At 44.3% G+C, this 19,548-nt stretch overlaps 1 protein-coding gene across 1 annotated transcript in view; it reads left to right on the top strand.

Moving 5' to 3' along the window:
• The window catches only part of LOC125447398 (adhesion G protein-coupled receptor E2-like), a 51,413-nt gene extending 32,231 nt beyond the window's left edge, over positions 1 to 19,182 (top strand). The window contains exons 18-24 of the mRNA XM_059640005.1: positions 4,869 to 5,060; positions 10,336 to 10,571; positions 12,395 to 12,461; positions 13,995 to 14,086; positions 14,601 to 14,769; positions 17,411 to 17,497; positions 19,090 to 19,182. Of these exons, the coding sequence (XP_059495988.1) occupies positions 4,869 to 5,060; positions 10,336 to 10,571; positions 12,395 to 12,461; positions 13,995 to 14,086; positions 14,601 to 14,769; positions 17,411 to 17,497; positions 19,090 to 19,182 (936 nt within the window). The remainder of the gene's footprint in view (positions 1 to 4,868; positions 5,061 to 10,335; positions 10,572 to 12,394; positions 12,462 to 13,994; positions 14,087 to 14,600; positions 14,770 to 17,410; positions 17,498 to 19,089) is intronic.
• Positions 19,183 to 19,548: the final 366 nt, after the last annotated feature.

The following is a 19,548-nucleotide window of genomic DNA, read 5'->3' as shown; positions in this document are numbered from 1 at the left end:
TGAATTGTAAGCGATATCAATGAACTTCTCCTACTGCAGATGAGAGAGGGAAGCAGTGCTGACGATATCATCGATATTTCAGAGAAGGAGTTGTGGGTGGGATCCTGATTAGAACTGGAGCAAGAAATGTTCCACATACCCCTCAAAGAGACAAGCTTAATTGGGGCCCTTGAACGTATCCATGGCCACCGCAATGACCTGAAGAAAATGAGAAGCATAGATTTCGAAGAACGTTATCTTGGAGATTCGCAGCATTGTTTTCAGAGAGTGGAGTCAGTTGGAGAAGCACAGAGGGATCAGCCAGACTATACTTTCAGACAGTTACCACTGAAACCCAGAGGGACTCAGACTGTGAACTTAGAGAGGGACCACTCTCTGACTTCAGAGTGACCCCAAAGACTGACGCTGTAGTGATCACAGACTCGAGAAAGTCACCCAAGGAGTGACCACAGATTAACACAGACAATTACCCCAGTGAATGGGTGTGTTGAGACTCCAGGAGCTATATCAGGGAGTGAACCCAGACAGTGACCCAAGGGAATAACTTCTTGACTGCAAACAGAACAATGAAGCCAGTCAGAATACAGCAAGAAGCAGACAGGAAACAGGTGATGGAGGGCTATGAGAATATTGTCCCATCATTAACACAGCATTACTGATAGTAAGTAAGTTAATACACAAGTATTGACCCATCAGTGATCACAGTGCAGCCTCTCTGACATTTTCAGGAAATATTCAGTGCTACACCTGAATCTGGGACCTCTGCTGTGTGACTCTCAGCAAGATATAATTGTACAGCATATGGTACCAAGTGAAACTGTGCTCTCCATTTAATAAAATAGTGTGATATTTTCAGGGACACAATAGATGAAGTACATTAACATTACCAACCGCACGCAGATAGATGGGTTTTTCTATGGAACTGGGCTGAATTGTGTTTCCTCTTTCTGAAATAAATACAGAAGTTATAATTTTTATGGGAATAGAGTCAAACAGTACAGAAACAGACTCTTTGGTCCAATCCGTTCATGCTGACCAGGGTTCCCAAATTAAGCTTGTCCCATCTGCCTGCATTTAGCACATATCTTTCTAAACCTTTCCTATCTTGTACCTGTCCAAATGGTTTTTAAATGTTGTAACTGTACCTGCATCTACCACTTTCTGTGGCAGTTCATTCCACGTATGAACTTCTCTCTACATGAAAAATCTGCCTCAGCACATAAATCAGACCTGACACTCCAAACGCATTTGTGAAGGAGTATGACACTGTCTGGATTGCCATCATTCAGTTGTGAAATTAAAGCAAGGGACTATCTGCTGTGTTAGGAGGATGGTAAAGATCACATGAAGTTATTTTTAAGGAAAGCAATAGAGATGTCCCACATCAATATTTATCCCAGAAGCAACATCCCTGGTCATTACTAGAATCAAGGATAATTAAAAGATGAACAAAGTGTGAAACAGGTTGTGGCACTATCCCTGAGCCAGGAGACTTAGGTTCAAATCTCGCCCACTCCAGAGGCGTGTGATAACACGTCTGAACAGGTTGATTAAGATACTGTGGATGCTGCAGATCTGAAGTCGAAACAGCGATTACAAGAGAAACATAGTTAACATTTTGAGTCCACTATAACTCCACTTGCAGACAAGATCATCACTGTTTTACATGAGTGAAAGTTTACAGACAACCATAGACTCATTTAAAAGAAATGGCTGGCAATGGCTTTAACCTGGGAATGCCATGCCCCAGGCAAGGAGTGAGCTTAAGAAGGCAGGGTTTTCATGGTGATCTTCGCTGTATTGGCAGTGGTTAATGAGATATCTGATCAGTTGTTTCGAATATTCAAAGTGTTGTGCATTTGGATAAGGGTCCATTCAATGAGTAGATACTGGATGTAACTCAAGTAAAACCAAAGGACTGTGATGATGGAGATCTGAAACAAACACAAAAGAATTCTGGAGAAACTCAGCAGGTCTGGCAGTATTTTTGGAGAGAGAAACAGTTCATGTTTTGAATCTAGTATGACTCCTCCTTAGAACGGTAAATATAACACCAGGAAGACAGAAAGCGGGAAACCAAAAGCCACTTAATTTAGCATATGTCAAATGGACGTTATTAGAAACTATTATGAAAGATGCTGGATCAAAACTCAGAAATATTCAAGGTAATCGGGCAGAGTCAACATGGTTTTGTGAAAAGGAAGTCATGCTTAACCAATTTGTTGGAATTCTTTGAAGAAGTGGCATACATTGTGGTTAAAGGGGCAGACATAGCAAACTTAGATTTCCGGAATGCATTTCATAAGGTGCTACATCAAAGATTATTGCGGCAAATGGACTTTTGCGGTGTAGGGGCTAATATATTTGTCTGGATATAAGTTTGACTGGCTAACAGGAGTTAACATATAATGGGTTAACAAGATGTCATGTGTAGTGTATGACAAGGATCAGTGTTAACACTTCAATCTTTAACAATTTATATAAATGATTTGGATGAACAGGTTGAAGATATGGGGTACTAAATTTGTTAATGGCACAAAAAGATGTGGTGAAAGTGTAGGAGCTACAAACACATAAATAGATTGAGTGAATTGACCAGGATCTTGCAAATGAAGTTTAATGTAGGAAAATGTGATTTCCGTCATTCTGTCAGGAAGAATTGTAAAGAAGCATATTATTCAAATGGTGAGAGATTGTGTAGCTCCAAGTTGTAAAGGGATTTGTATATCCATAGTACATGAATCACAAAAGGCTATTATGTAGCAACAGCTAGTATTTAGGACAACTAATAAAATGTTATCATTCATTACGAGGGCAATTAAATACAACTGTATGAAAGTTATGTTTCAATAATATGATGCACCAATGAGACTACATCGAGTATTGTGGACAGTATGGGTCTCCTTATTTAACGAAGGAAGTAAATGTGTATGTATCAGTTCAGAGAAGGTTTACGCGGTGGCATTCACTGGACTCAAAACATTGATTTTGTTTTTCACTCCGCAGATGCAGCCAGACCTGTTGAGTTTCTCCAGCCATTTCTGTGTTTGTTTGTTTTAGATCTTCAGCATCCAAACAGAGGGTGGTGGTGGAGGGTTAATTTCAGACTGAAATCCTGTGACCAGTGTTTTGCTACAAGGATCGGTGCTGCATCCAGTGCTTTTTGTCATTTATATAAATGATTTGGATCTGAACATTAAAGGTTTGGTTAGTAGTTTTGCAGATGGTAACCAAATTTAAGTTGTAGTGGACGGCAAAGAATGTTACCTCAGAATACAATGACACCTTGATCGGGTGAGTTAAAGGGCCGAGCTGTGGCAGATGGAGATTAATTGTATAAATGTGAGATGCTGCATTTTGGAAAATCAAATCAGGGCAGGACTTATACACCTCATGGTAAGGTCCTGGGGAGGATTGCTGAACAAAGAGATCTTGACTTTCCTTGAAAGTAGAGTTGCAGGTAGACAGGATAGTGAAGAAGATATTTTGGGTGCTTCCCTATATTCGTCAGTGCATTGAGTACAGGAGCTGGGAGGTCATGTTGTGGCTGTACAGGACACTGGTTAGGCCACTTTTGGAATATTGTGTGCAATTCTGGTCTCCCTGCCACAGGAAGGATGTTGTGAAACTTGAAAAGGTTCAAAAAATGTTTGCAAAGATGTTGCTGGGATTGGGGTTCAAGTTGTAAAGAGATGCTGGAAATATGGGGTTATTTTCCTGGGAATGTCAGAGGCTGAGGGGTGACTGTGTAGAGCTTTATGAGATCATGAGGGGCATGGATAAGATGAATAACCAAGGTCTTTTCCTTGGGTTGGGGGAGTCTAAAATGAGAGGGCATAGGTATGAGGTGAGAGAGGAAACATTTAAAAGGTACCTGAGTGGCATCGTTTTCAAGCAGTGAGTGGTGCATGTACAGTATGAGCTGCCAGAGTAAGTGGTGGAGGCTGGTACAATTACAACATTTAAATGGCATGTGGATGGGTACTTGAATAGGAAGGGTTTAAAGGGATATGGGCCAAATGGTGGCAAATGGGACCGGATTAATTCACGATATCCGGTCATCAGGGTCTGTTTCCATTGCATGTTTCCAAGCCACTACCACTTGTCTCTCTGTCCCTCCAATGAGAGAGCAAACCTATGGTCTGGGTGGACTATGACAACGTAAGTACTTCATGTTTGTGGCCATGTGAGTGGATCCATTATCTAGAGGCCCAGGCTAATGTTCTGTTTTTTGTGGTTTTAAATCCCGCTGAGGCATCTTGTGGAATTTTGAATAGAATTAATTAAATCTGGAATTCAAAACTAGTCTCAGTGAAGGCGACCATAACACGATCATCGATTATTGGAAATAGAAACTCATCTAGTTCACCGATGTCCTTTGGGAAAGGAAATTTGTTATCTCACTCAGTCGGTGACTCTTGACTCAGAGTCAATTTGATTGACTCATAACTGCCTCTCAAGGGCAATTATGGGTGGGCAACGTTGGGTGAGCAACATATGGTGGGCGTATTGGTGATACTCAAATCCCCGAACCAAAGCTGAGAAAGCAGGGAATTCAGAACAAACCTCCTCACGCAGGGAATGATTAGAAGATGGAACTCACTGCCACACAAAATGGCTGAGGTGAACAGTTTGATGTATTTGCAAGAAAGCTAGATAAATAGATGAAGGAGAAGGGAACAGAAGGTTCTCATGTTGATAGCATGAGATGTCATGAAATAGGGGATAGGCTTGTATGGAATATAAACATCAGTATGGGCCCGATGATCTGAATGACCTGTTTCTGAGCTATATCCCCAAAGTAATTCTGTGGGAGCATCCAAACGGCTGTGCCCCAGCATGTAATTCCTTGTTTGTCATTGCTGCAGGAAAGCTGGTCCTTGCTGCTGATCAGCACAGCCGGGCTCACAATATCTCTGCTGTGCCTCGCCGCCTCCATCGTTGTGTTCACAAAGTGCCGCTCCATCCAAAAGGCCAACATCATCGTGTACAAGCACCTGAGCATCAACCTCTTCCTGGCACAGCTCATCTTCCTGACAGGAATCCATGTGACAAACAAGGTGAGAAAGCTGGCCTGTGTACCACCTCTCTCAGGTACGCAACTGACCCCAGGCTCCTCATCCACGCCACAGGACCCTCACCCTCTGCTTTCTCCCCGAGCTGTCCAATCAATCAAGCCTTCGTAGATATCAGGCTTAAGATACCATCTTAGGTTTGGTCTCTTTCAATTCTGTCTAATTTTCAGCTTCATCAGTTCAAAACAATTCAGATCTTCCATCACTATGTGCAGGCTGCTCCTTTATAATCCTGCCCAGATTGAATGGAAAAATTAACTTTATTTTGCCTTAGTGTCTAATCCAGGTTTTTATATGCCAATTATTTCTCAGATGAATCACTCTCAGTCCACCCGAACTCATTCTTAACTCTCCTTGCTGACACTTGACACTTGATCCTCTCTTTCTGTCATTCAATCATTGAATATCACCATCCCTCATAGCCCTTGAAAAGGTGCTGGTGAGCTAGCTTCTGGAGCTGCTGTAGTTGGTGTAGTGTAGGAACACACACACACACACACACACACACACACACACACACACTACTGTTAGGGAGGATATAGACTGAGCATTAGTGTGGAAAAGACGATATTTTCCAAGTCAAGATGGAATGGGGCTTGGTGGTGTTCCCTTATATCAGATGTGCTTATCCTTCTAGATTGTTACAGTCACAGTGTATTTCTCTTTGGTGATGAGACTGCTCATCCACTGACCAGTCCCAGATTTCTGCCAGTCCTTACTTGCCAGGAGGATGTGGGACATTTGAGTGACCAGAGAAGTACCCTAAGGATTGGCTGATCAGTTGCCTCATCAGTTTTGGCATTGATCCTGTATGCCACAATGAATGGGGACCACAAAGGAGTCAATGGGAACTCAACACCAGCTCATCCTTCACCTTTATATCCATTCCACAGTGACTTCAGAATTGATTCTGATGAGGTTCTGGAAGTGGACTCCAGCCCTAAGTCCTTCACAATGGCTATATCTAAGATCTCAGTCTGTACCCTGCACAACTCTAGATGGGATTGTCATCATTGAGACATGTAATAAGTTATGGAATGACACATTCAGCATCATAGAGATCTACACTGCAAGAAAAAAGCCTTTTGGCCCATTGTATCTGTGCCAGCGAAAAACAACCGCCTACCTATTCTAATCCCATTTTCCACCCCTTTATCCATAACCTTGCATGCCTTGGCATTACAAGCACACATTTAAATACTTGTTAAATGTTGTGAGGGTTTTTGCCTCTACCATCATTATAGGCAGTGGGTTTCAGATTCCCATCACTCTGTGGGGGAATACAATTTTCCTCACATCTCCTCTAGATCTCCTGGCCCTTACTTTAAATCTATGCCCCTTGGTCATTGATCCACCCTCAAGGTGAAAGTTTCTTTACTGTCTGTGCTAGCTATGGCCTCATAAATTTAAATGTCACAATCATGTCCCCACTCAGTCTCCGCTACTCCAAGGAAAACAAGCCCAGTCTGTCTAATCCTTTTTCATAACTGCAACTCTCCACTTCAGGCAACGTCCTGGTAAATCTCCTCTGCACCCTCTCCAGTGTCAGCCTATCCCTTCTATAATGTGGTTTCCGGACCTCTACACTATACTGTAGCTGTGGCCTAACTAAGTTTGTACTGTTCCAGCATAATCTCCATGCTCTTAAGCTCCATGCCTCAGTAACTAAAGGCAGTATTCCTCATGCTTTCTTAATCACTTTTATTTACCTTTCCTGCTACCTTAAGGGGCTAGTGAACTTGCTTACTAAGGTCTCTCTGATCCTTGACCACAAAGTGTGGGTCTGGATGAACACAGCAGGCCAAACAGCATCTTAGGAGCACAAAAGCTGACGTTTCGGGCCGAGACCCTTCATCAGAAAAGGGGGATGGAGAGAGGATTCTGAAATAAATAGGGAGAGAGGGGGAGGCGGACTGAAGATGGATAGAGGAGAAGATGGGTGGAGAGGAGAGTATGGGTGGGGAGGTAGGGAGGGGATAGATCAGTCCGGGGAGGACGACAGGTTAAGGGGGCAGGATGAGGTTAGTAGGTAGGAAATGGTGCGGCTTGAAGTGGGAGGAGGGGATAGGTGAGAGGAAGAACAAGTTAGGCAAGCGTGGACGAGCTGGGCTGGTTTTGGGATGCAGTGGGGGGAGGGGAGATTTTGAAGCTGGTGAAATCCACATTGATACCATTGGACTGCAGGGTTCCCAAGCGGAATATGAGTTGCTGTTCCTGCAACCTTCGGGTGGCATCATTATGGCAGTGCAGGAGGCCCAGGATGGACATGTCATCTAAGGAATGAGAGGAGGAGGTGAAATGGTTCGCAACTGGGAGGTGCAGTTGTTTACTGTGAACCGAGCGGAGGTGTTCTGCAAAGCGGTCCCCAAGCCTCCGCTTGTACAGTGGATGCAGTATACCACATTGGCAGATGTGCAGGTGAACATCTGCTTAATGTGGAAAGTCATCTTGGGGACTGGGATGGGGGTGAGGGAGGAGGTGTGCGGGCAAGTGTAGCACTTCCTGCGGTTGCAGGGGAAAGTGCCGGTGTGGTGGGGTTGGAGGGGAGTGTGGAGCGAACAAGGGAGTTGCGGAGAGAGCGGTCTCTCCAGAATGCAGACAAGGGTGTGGTTGGAAAAATGTCTTTAGTGGTGGGATCGGATTGTAGATCGCGGAAGTGTCGGAGGATGATGCGTTGTATATGGAAGTTGGTGGAATGGTACGTGAGGACTAGGGGAATTCTCTTTTGGTGGTTATTGTGAGGGCGGGGTGTGAGGGATGAGGTGCGGGAAATGCAGGAGACATGGTCGAGGGTGTTCTCGACCACTGCAGGGGTGGGGGATGTTGCGGCCCTTGGAGAACGCGGACATCTGGGATGTGCGGGAGTGGAATGCCTCATCCTGAGAGCATATGCGGCGGTTGCTAGATTCTCCAGATTCCGCAGTTACCATTATCTCTCTCTGATCCTTGGTGCTTACTGGTGTCCTGCAGTTCATCAAAAGCTTAAATGCATGGACCAACAACCTCAAGAACAATTTCTTCCCCACTGATATTAGACTTCTGAATGGACCTCTCAAATTTCAAGTCTAACGTTGATTTTGCTCTTTTACACCTTCTTTACTGACGTAACTTTGTTGTCCTCGCTCTATTTAATCACCCTATGATCTTTGTGCCTGTGTATATCACGATCTGCCTGTACTACATGTAAAACAAATCTTTTCACTGTATCTGAAGACATTTGACAACAGTAAATTAAATTTTAAAAAATTAAAATGTCTTCCCTTGCCCTATTTGGCCTGCCCAAGTGCATCATCTCACATTTATACAGATTGAATGCCAGTTGCCACTGATCCATCCATCTGATCAGCCCATCTATATCCTCCTTTAATTTACGACTATTCTTCTCACTGTTTACTATTCTACAGGACAGCACCTACTGCTCACCAATATAACTTTCCATCACCCCATCCTCTCCTGTCTATTGACAATTTAATAGTAGGTCATGACCCTGCTGAAAGCCCTATGATCTTTAAAGTCCACAGATTCTGCCCCATCATTACAATCGAAATTATACATCAAACCATGGAGTTACAGATTTCACAAAACCCCCTATTTATTACCCCGTTTCTCTCTGTGTCTCTGCTCATCTTTGTGTGCCTGCTTGCAGCTGTGACTGTATTATATAGTTTTTTGTCTGTCTCTGCTTGTGTCCGTCTCTGCTTGTGTCCGTCTCTGCTTGTGTCTGTCTCTGCTTGTGTCCGTCTCTGCTTGTGTCCGTCTCTGCTTGTGCCTGTCTCTGCTTGTGCCCGTCTCTGCTTGTGCCTGTCTCTGCTTGTGTCTGTCTCTGCTTGTGCCCATCTCTGCTTGTGCCCGTCTCTGCTTGTGTCCATCTCTGGTTGTGCCCGTCTCTGGTTGTGCCCGTCTCTGCTTGTGCCCGTCTCTGCTTGTGTCCATCTCTGGTTGTGCCCGTCTCTGGTTGTGCCCGTCTCTGCTTGTGTCTGTCTCTGCTTGTGTCTGTCTCTGCTTGTGTCCGTCTCTGCTTGTGTCCGTCTCTGCTTGTGCCTGTCTCTGCTTGTGTCCGTCTCTGCTTGTGCCTGTCTCTGCTTGTGTCTGTCTCTGCTTGTGCCCGTCTCTGCTTGTGCCCGTCTCTGCTTGTGTCCGTCTCTGCTTGTGTCTGTCTCTGCTTGTGTCTGTCTCTGCTTGTGTCCGTCTCTGCTTGTGCCTGTCTCTGCTTGTGTCCGCCTCTGCTTGTGCCTGTCTCTGCTTGTGTCTGTCTCTGCTTGTGTCCGTCTCTGCTTGTGTCCGTCTCTGCTTGTGCCTGTCTCTGCTTATGTCTGTCTCTGCTTGTGCCTGTCTCTGCTTGTGCCTGTCTCTGCTTGTGTCTGTCTCTGCTTGTGTCCGTCTCTGCTTGTGTCCGTCTCTGCTTGTGTCTGTCTCTGCTTGTGTCCGTCTCTGCTTGTGCCTGTCTCTGCTTGTGCCTGTCTCTGCTTGTGCCTGTCTCTGCTTGTGTCCGTCTCTGCTTGTGTCCGTCTCTGCTTGTGTCTGTCTCTGCTTGTGTCCGTCTCTGCTTGTGCCTGTCTCTGCTTGTGTCTGTCTCTGCTTGTGCCCGTCTCTGCTTGTGCCCGTCTCTGCTTGTGCCTGTCTCTGCTTGTGTCCGTCTCTGCTTGTGCCTGTCTCTGCTTGTGTCTGTCTCTGCTTGTGCCCGTCTCTGCTTGTGTCCATCTCTGCTTGTGCCCGTCTCTGTTTGTGCCCGTCTCTGGTTGTGCCCGTCTCTGGTTGTGCCCGTCTCTGCTTGTGCCTGTCTCTGGTTCTGCCCGTCTCTGGTTGTGCCTGTCTCTGCTTGTGCCTGTCTCTGCTTGTGTCTGTCTCTGCTTGTGTCTGTCTCTGCTTGTGCCTGTCTCTGCCAGTATCAACAATTGTCTGTATTTGTGTCTCTACCCATGTCTGTCTCTTTATCGCTGTGTCTCTCTGGTTGTACTATGTGTGTATTTATCTCTATTGGTAATTTCTATGTGTGTCTCTGTCTATGTGCTTTTCTTTGCCTGTGTGTCTCCTTGTTTGCAAGTTTGTTTCTGAGTGAGTCTGCCTGTATATCTGTCTACGTGATCTCTCTGTGTTTCTCCAGACATATTTCTTTCTGTGTGTTACATCTCCCTTCAGAGTGTTAGTCTTTGTGTTTGTCGTGTTAGTGTGTCCGCCTGTGTTTCTCTCCATCTGCCTTTGTCGCTGTGTGTTTTTACTCACTGCTGAACCTAACCGATTATTCGGATCTTCCCTCCAGGTGGTTTGTGCCCTGGTTGCAGGTTGCCTACATTACTTCTTTCTAACTGTCTTTGCCTGGATGCTCCTGGATGCTTTGCAGATCTTCATTGTGTGCAGACACCTCACAGTCACAAAGTTCACTCACACATACATCATCAGACGGAGATACCTGTATCCTTCTGGCTATGCTGTCTCTGCGCTGATTGTCATTATATCGGCAGCAATCTATCCCTTCGGCTACGGATCAGAAAAACAGTGAGTAATTTTATGTTTATTTGACATCACAGAATCAACAGCACAGAAGGAGGTAATTTGCTGTATGAAGCTCCTGAGTATACTCTGTCAGGCTCCTTCAGAATCTTGTATATCTCAACGTTTCATTCTTCTATACTTTTATTTTTTGTGGGGTTGGGCATTACTGGCTATGCCAGTGTGTATTGTCCATCCCTAATTGCCTTGAGTGCAGTTAAGAATCAACCGCATTGCTGTGGATCTGGAACCATGTGTAGATTAGACAGTGTGAGGATGACAGATTTCCTTCCCTAAAGGAGCATTAAGGAACCAGGTGGGCTTTGACGACAATAGACAGCAGGCCAGTACTGGACTAGTATTTTCTTTTTTAGCAAACACCCTCGGCCTCATCATAGGATAATCATCTCATCCAAAAACTAATTCACAGAATCACAGATTGATTGCAGTGCAGAAGGAGGCCATTCAGCACATAGTGCCTGCTCTGGCTCATTTATCTAGCCCAGCTCCGATACCTTATCCATTTCTGTTGTCTGATCCAGTTCTATTGTCCAGCCCATCTGTGTTATCCAGTCCAGCTCCCTTATCTCATCCGGCTGTCTTATCTGTTCTGACTCTCTTATCTAATCTGGCTCTGTTATTTAGCCTGGCACTGTTATCTGATCCAGTTCCACTATTCTATCTGGTTCTGTTACCTAGTCTGGCTCCACTATCAAGTCTGGTTTGGTTATCTAGTCTGGCTGTTTTACATACAGCCAGCCTCCTGCCTTTTCCCTATAACTGTTCACACCATTATTGTCCATCAACAAGTCATCCAACACCCTGTTGTTTGCCTCAGTTGACCTGTCCCCAGGATTGCAACCTTCCCTATAGTGCAGAGTGTCACTGTGTAAACTTGTTGTGTGCATGAGATGCTTTGTGAAATTATTTTTCCTTACATTTCAAGGCTTTGCTTACACATCATCAGTTTCTGCACTGCATCCTATAATCTTCCATAGACCTCTGCGTTAAAGAACTCAAGACCTATCTGTTCCAGATATGTGTAATAACATGTCTGAACAGGTTGATTATACATATTGGAAATATACATCCTTCCTTATGTAAGATCAAAACTGCACAGGAGTGTTCCAGCTGTAGTTATGTCATAGCTTTGACTCCAAATTTTAGGAATTTACTGTTAGCCAGATTTTTGGGGGCTGCATTTCAGTATCAAAAATTTCATTAACCCTCACTGTCTAGTAACCCCATTGATACGCCGGCCCTAACTTTCTGTCATAAATATAAAAAAGGTTGGCAGTCCCTCCACATGTCTTTGATTTTATTTTCACTGACTCCAAATGAAAGACTGGAGAAGGTGTGGGTAGGTGTCGCTGAAGTCCTAGGACTGGGGTATCCTCTGAACCAATCTCATTAGAACATTTGAATCATTAATACTTGGTCAGTGTTGTAACATTGTCGGCTGTTCCTACTTTATAATATTTTTGATCTTGATGTGTTGACGTATACTGACAGTGTTTGCCGAGACCACGTGCAAGAGATTAATATTTAAGAACATAACCAAAAGTAACAGCAAGCAACAGGGACTGTATCCAGCCATCAAGCTGTAGGCAAGAGCAAGGCTGTGATCATATCATGTGACATTCTATCACTTCCTGAGATGATGTATACTGTGTCTCATTTCATTATCATACAGTAAACCCCTCACTGCAACTTTCACTTGTGGGAGCTTGCTGTGCACACACTGGTCTCTACATGATAATGGTGACAACATTACAAAGGTACTTCAGTGGCTGGATGACATGCAGTAATGAATTCTTTGGTTCTCACAGCTGCTGGCTAAGCCTAGAGCGGGGCTTTCGATGGAGTTTCCAAGGGCCAGTCTGTCTTGTGATTGTGGTACGTGTCTTTCTGGTGTTTCCTTGCCCCTAACATTGGCTCAGGAGAGAGAGAGAAAGACAGAGAGAGAGATCAGGCTATCAGGTAAAATTAGAAGGCACAGGACGCAGAGACTAGAGGAGTTTTAGACAAAAGTTAGAAAAGAAGTCATAGGCAAAGCCACAAAGCAAGGAAGGTGTGAGAGAAACTAAAGTTCAAATCTCACCAACGCTGTTGGGGGAACCTAAACTCAACCAATTAGTAGATCTGGAATAAAATCATTGTCTCAGTCATAATAATCACAAAACTGTTATATTGTCCTGTTCACGAATGTCCATCAATGTGGAAAGCTGCCAACCTTACCAGGTCAGGCCTACATTTGACTCTAGGTACTGCTGATGATATTAACTCTTAACCACCTAGGCAACATACTTAGTTATAAAGGTAACCATAGAGCTGTTCTCAAATATCAGGAGAGATGACTGGGCAGGTTCAATCTAAGGATGACCATATCCCAGGGAAGGGGAGAAAAGGTTAATAAGGCAGGACCTTCACAGTAACTTCAGCTGGTGTGGTAATTCAATTCACACTGTTGGTGTTACTCTGTACCTCAAACCAGCAGTCCAACCAACTGAGCTAAGTCACCCTAGCAGACATTTAGTTGTGTCAAACAGAAAGAAACCTCTTTCAGTGCAGCAATACAATGTTATCATTATTGGTAGGTATACATTAAACCAAATGAAACAGGTTACCTAAGCTAGTTAAAGGATAATTGGACAAGAGCTTGACTGGGTGTAGGTATTTTAACCAACCTGTCTAGGCAAATTATGACACACCACATTCAACCAAATTCACTATCTACTTTCAGAGATAATGGGAACTGCAGATGCTGGAGAATTCCAAGATAATAAAATGTGAGGCTGGATGAACACAGCAGGCCAAGCAGCATCTCAGGAGCACAAAAGCTGACGTTTCGGGCCTAGACCCTTCATCAGATGAGTCTAGGCCCGAAACGTCAGCTTTTGTGCTCCTGAGATGCTGCTTGGCCTGCTGTGTTCATCCAGCCTCACATTTTATTATCACTATCTACTTTGGTGGGATTTGACCCAAAGGCCCCAAGCCATTTTCTCAGTCTCTAGATTACCAATTGAATGACAATGCCAGAATGCCACCACCTCCCCTTCTGGCTGGCTGTGTTACAGGGATGAATATAGCAATGTTGTTTGAGTGTATCAGCCAAATTAAATCAGAAAGGTTTTTGGCTGGACTTTGTCTGAGCAAACGTTGAACTCTGGTGTTTAACACACCACATGGACTGCAGCGGACCAAGAAGATAGTTCACCACTGCCTTGTCAGGGGCAATTTCGGATGAGCAACAAGTGCTGGCCAGGCCAGATATGCCCACATCCCAAAAACTAACAACCAGCAAGTAGGAGGAGAAAGATTGGATGACAAAGAACTTGAATGGTTAGACAGCGAGCATTCTGTGCACTGAAACTTTCTAAGAAATCATTCAGCCTTTGCTTCCCAAACTTTGTCTCTCTTCCTGTCCAGGTGAATATGGTGTTGTACATCTGGACACTCTGCTTACTGAGACATCATTTGTCTTCACGTGACGTGAATGTGTCAAAGATTAAAGACACCACGTAAGTATCCAGCAGAAAATTCATGGCCCACTGTCTTCAGATCACAGCATGATTCACTCCCACCCAGTAGCAGTGGCTGAAATGAGATCACCCTGCAATGGTCCATTCTACCTTTATATTGAGAGATGGATGGTGCAGGGCTAGGGTTAGACCCCAGTGCACACAGAAAGAGTGCTTCACTCTCAGAGGTACCCTCTTTCAGACGAAGCATCAAACTGAAACATCCCATCACATAATTATAACAAATCATTTCCCTCACATCCTAGTCAATAATTATCTCTCCGGTGACAGCAGCAAATATAAATTATCACAATACCAACGGTAGGAGCTTCCTGCATGCAAATTGGATGCAACGTTTCCTGTATCACAACATTGCCAACATTACAAATGTTTTTCACTGGCTGTTGTGGCATTTAAGACCTCCTGTTGTAGTGAAAGACAAATGGGCGCCTTTCTCTTAATTATGATGATGTGGATTAACATGAATATTCTTTTATTTTGTGCCTTTTGTCAGGACCCTGACCCTTAAGGCAGCTGCACGATTGTTTGTCCTGGGAATCACTTGGATCTTTGGAATATTTCATTTCAACGAGAGCACCAACTTCCTCTCCTACCTATTCACTATCATCAACACTCTCCAGGGCCTCTTTATTTTCATGGTCTACTGTGTTTCCAATCGCCAGGTAAGGCTGACTCCTTTACAGGTGGAGCGACTGGAGACTCTCCAAACCCCGCTATATTTGTGGAACAGGAAAGGATAGGTTTATCAGAGGAACTGGGTGTGGGTCAGATATTAGCTGTGTGGCAAAGTGACTGTCCAGTGACTCTCACTGCCAACAATCTGATGAAGAGTTAACAGTAGTTAGCAACCTGAATCCATTTAATTTCAGTAAAAGACACAAAGATCCTTCACGTCATGTAGAACTAAATACAAAGTTCAGTGCACATAGAGATCATTTGGCCCAGCTAGTCTGTACTGCTATTTATTTTCCATCAACCCTGTTCATCATAGATCATAGTCTCACAGAGACTTACGGCACTGAAGGAGCCATTCACCCCATCGTGTCCTCCCAGTCACAAACATTCTGACTACATTAATCCCATTGTCCAGCTCTTGGCCCAATGCCATGGTGGCTACAGCAGTACAAGTGAATATTAAGTACTGCTTCAATGTTACAAGAGTTTCTGACTCGACCACTCATTCAGACAGTAAGTTCCGGACTCCCACCACCGTCTGGGTGAAAAACATTTCTCCTCAACTCTCTTGTTAGCCTTCTACTTCTTAACCTTACATCTATACCCCCTGGTAATTGACCTCTCTACTAATGGGAAGAAGGACCTTCCTATCCACCCTCTACGCCCCACATAATCTAATGTACCTCTATAAGGTTCCCTCTCAACCTTTGCTGCTCCAAGGAAAAGAAACCCAGCATCTCCAGTCTTTCCTCAAAGCTGAGGTGTTCCAACTGAGGGAACATCCTTGTGAGTCTCCGCCCCACCCTCTTTCATGCAATCACATCGTTTCTACAATGTGAAAGCCAGAATGACGTGCAATACTGTCTTTATGATCTAACCAGTATTTTATACAGTTCCAACTGAACCTCCTTGCTCTTGTGTTGTGTCTTGGCTAATAAAAGCATGTATCCCACTTGGCTTCTTAATCACCTCATTTACCTGCCCTGCTATCTTGGAACACTCCGGGGAGTGCCTTTTCCGAGTCTTTACATCGCTCGTCGATGTTTGTCTACTCTCTAGTATCACCACAGGCCAAGGACCAGATGATACAGGTGTTATATGAGGCGTTGTTATCATCATTATCAGCGGGGCCCATGCCCTGGGTTTGCTCACTTGTCACTGGAGAGCTGTCAAGTGTCAGTGACAGAGTAAGTCTTTATGTCGTATACTGGCTCGATGACAACTTCTTCCATGAAGGCAGTTGCATCAGATGTTTCCTCGCCAGTCTCAGTTATGTTTGTCTCTGCCCAGTGTGTCGATAACTTTTGTTGTAGAAGGTTTGGGTGGTACTGCTTATCTCAACCGCAGGGTGGGCTGCCCTTACGGTGCCGCCTTCAACGTTATCTATGTCATCCAATACAGGGTGAGCCGGCATCTGTCAGACCGAACTCAGCTCCATGTATGGTAGTAGGTAATGTCTCTATGTCGCTGTCTCGATCTGGACCTGGACCGAGATGGACCTTGTTGCGGATCTTACGCATGTACAACCAATTGATTTATCACAGCTCGCGGTTGTGGACGATGCTGCGGGGAGGTTGTTTATCCGGGACGCTTCCCAACCAGACTGCTCCAGTGGAACTGGAGACTCATACTGGTTTTTTGAGTGTTGGTCTGTATATAGACCACGGTTGTCTCGTACTTTTTCTGGTCATTTGGTCACCCAGCAGCCGGGACTGCTGGGCTTACCGGCAGGGCCAACGGGGAGGCACGGCACACACTATATCTGAGAATGGTGCTTACCCACATCAAGGTCTCTCTCATCTTCTGATGTTCTGAAGAAGAGTCAGGCTGGGCATTGAAACATTAACTCTGATTCTCTCTCCACAGATATTGCTGGAGTTGTTGAGTTTCTCCAATATTTTCTGTGTTTGTTCCCTTTGATTTTGAGCACTTTCCAGGAACCTATTATTTATAATCCGTTACCTTGTTAGCCCTCCCCAGGTGTATTACCTCACACGTTTCTGAGTTAAGTTCCTTTTGCCACTGCTGTGCCCAGCTGTCCAGTCCATTCATAGCCTCCACTAGTTTACAGTTAGCCTCCGCATTACTTAGCACAACACCAATTTCCATGTCATCTCCTAAATATTTTGGTCATGCCTCCCGCATTTAAGTCCAAATCAATACTGAACCAAAACAAGAACCAAACAGACTTCCAGTCATTGTAGTAAGATCAAGTCTGCAATCTTGCAAGTCACCTTTAAAAGGCCTCATTAAAGATAGCTGTGTACAACGGAAGAAAAAAATCTTCCAGAACTTTACACAGTCAGGTTCCAATCCCATGCTTGGGCACATGCTGTGTTGGTAATCAACAAATAAAAGTACAATTCCGTTGACTCAACAGTCACCCTTCAACCTGCTCTATTCTGGGGAAACCAGACTCAGACTCATCAATGTTTCCTGCTCAGCCCCACAATTCTGATACCATCCTAGTCAATCTTCATGTTTGCCCCTTTACCATGGTTTGTGTGTTCTTTTGACACCGTGGAGATCAAAAATATTCACAGCCATGTGAGCTGGGTGCGACCAGGTGTTTCCACGGACTTAACGCAACTTTTTGTGACTGACTTAATTATCCTCATTTTGTTGAAGGTGAGGGATGAAGTTCAGAAATGGTTCATCAGGACAAGCACACACTCAACCAGCAACACCTCAAATGTTCAGATGAGTTCTCTTGAGGTAAGGAATGAGGCACCAAAAGGCAAGTGACATGCAATGACGTTGTCTCATAAGCAGTTGTCAAACCTTCAAACTATGGAATACTTTAGGCAGGGCAGAAAGATGCCATGGACCCTAGGCACCTTACCCCACCAATACTATACCCCCCACCCACCAATCCTAGTCCACCGACTTATCTCTCTCTCAAAAAAAATTAGAATTCAAGGTAAAATGGAGAATGTGTAAAGTTTCCTGCTTTTCCCCACTGAATGGAGTGAATACATGTGCCATCAATATCTGACTAAATAACATATATAAATTGACTTCAGCTAGAAAAATAAGAGCAGACATTATTCTTACGATAAACATTAATACCAGAAGATAATATGTTTATTTAAAACGTTCTAATCTGTGTTATAAAACCATCACAGTCTTTAACATGAGCATAAAGAGTGTTCAGGAATAGACTTCTCCATCTTCTGATGTTGGTCTGAATTCCACTTTCACTCCTGTACCCCATGATCCCAGCTCCTTGGTCCATCAAAAATTAGTTGAATCCAGCTTTGAAAGCATTCCATGGCCCCACCTCCCCTGCCCTCTGTGGGGAGGGAATTTCAAGCAGCAATGACCATCTGAGAGAAGAAACTGCTTCTCATCTCTGTCTTGAATAGAAGACCTTTTGTTCTGAATCTCTGCTGTCTCATTTTAGATTATCCCGTGAGAGTAAATGTTTTCACTGTATTTACCCTGTCAAGACCCCCTCAGAACCTTACGTTTCAATGAGAGTGCAAACCTTGTTCTTTTCAACTCCAATTGTGCAGGTCCAACCTGCTTAATCCTTCCTCATAAGGCAGCCTTAATCTCTGAGAAACTAGCATTCATCTTGCATCTGTATTCATCAAACAATAACAACAATAATATATATTGAGTTCATAAAATAACATTGCTTATGGCTGGAGTAATATTTCCGTGTTATGTAAATGTAACTCAAATGAGAAAAGTGGATCCAGTTTACTTGAAAATCTCTAATGAGTCTAATTTCTGGATGAATATATAAAACAGAGGGTAATCCCAAGACATAGCCTGTGCCTTGAAAACTGCAGTGCAGAAAGCCAGGAACCTATGATCATGTATTAACATCCCACTGTTTGGCTCATTTTGCATGGTGAACTCTTAAAGGGACATCATCCCAAAGTGACAATGATCATCGTGCATGTGGGAGCACATCTGATTTTGCAATATTGCGGGAGTGTTGGCGACAGGTTTGGGTTTGATCCCTCATTTGATCTTGCCCATGACAATGTGTGTTAGTGAATTGCAATTTGGACCAGCCCACCATCCCATCTCTACACCCGACTCACCTACCACAGGATGCTCGTGGGAAGCACTGACCTGTGGTCTTTTCAGGATGGCATCTTTGCAGAAACTCACATACCTCGGACTGTTTAATCCAAGTTCCCAGCCTTCTGCCTGAGCTCAGGATGTGTCTGTATTCATGGGAATATGTGCAGATAGATGAATGTGAGGTGAAGATTGTCCGCTTTCTCCTGTGGAATGGTCAAGTGATTTCCATGCTCAGATTCAGAATGGCATGCTTTCACTTTGCATTCCAGTGCCCACAGCAGCATATCCTGGATCCTCATGCCCCATTCTCAGAGATGTCATGGTGGGATTGGAACCCTTCTCCCTGGAAAAATTGGATCTAATGGCATTCCCATGACACCAATGTTGCCTCCAAACAAGTTGGGACAAGAGTGAAGTCAAGGTGGAGAGACAATAAAGTGCAACAAAGTACGAAACAATGCTGCTAAACCCTTGCCTGATCCTGTCGAGTTAGGATTAAATTTCTGTGGGAACGCCATCGAATTCCTGTACAATCCCATCTCAAAACCAAACACTGCTCTTGGGACGCTACTGTTTCCTAAATGGGCAAGAAAAGAATGGGACCTGGAGGAACTGGGGAGGGGTTGTCATGTCGTACGGAGGGCAGAGGTGGAGAGGGTGTGGGTGACTCCCAAAGACTGGATTTATCTAGCTCACTCTCATTCTCAATTTTTTCCTTGATTTTGTTG

Source organism: Stegostoma tigrinum, chromosome 35 (assembly GCF_030684315.1).
Source record: "Stegostoma tigrinum isolate sSteTig4 chromosome 35, sSteTig4.hap1, whole genome shotgun sequence".
Lineage (NCBI taxonomy): Eukaryota > Metazoa > Chordata > Chondrichthyes > Orectolobiformes > Stegostomatidae > Stegostoma > Stegostoma tigrinum.
This window is presented reverse-complemented; position numbering and strand designations above follow the sequence as displayed.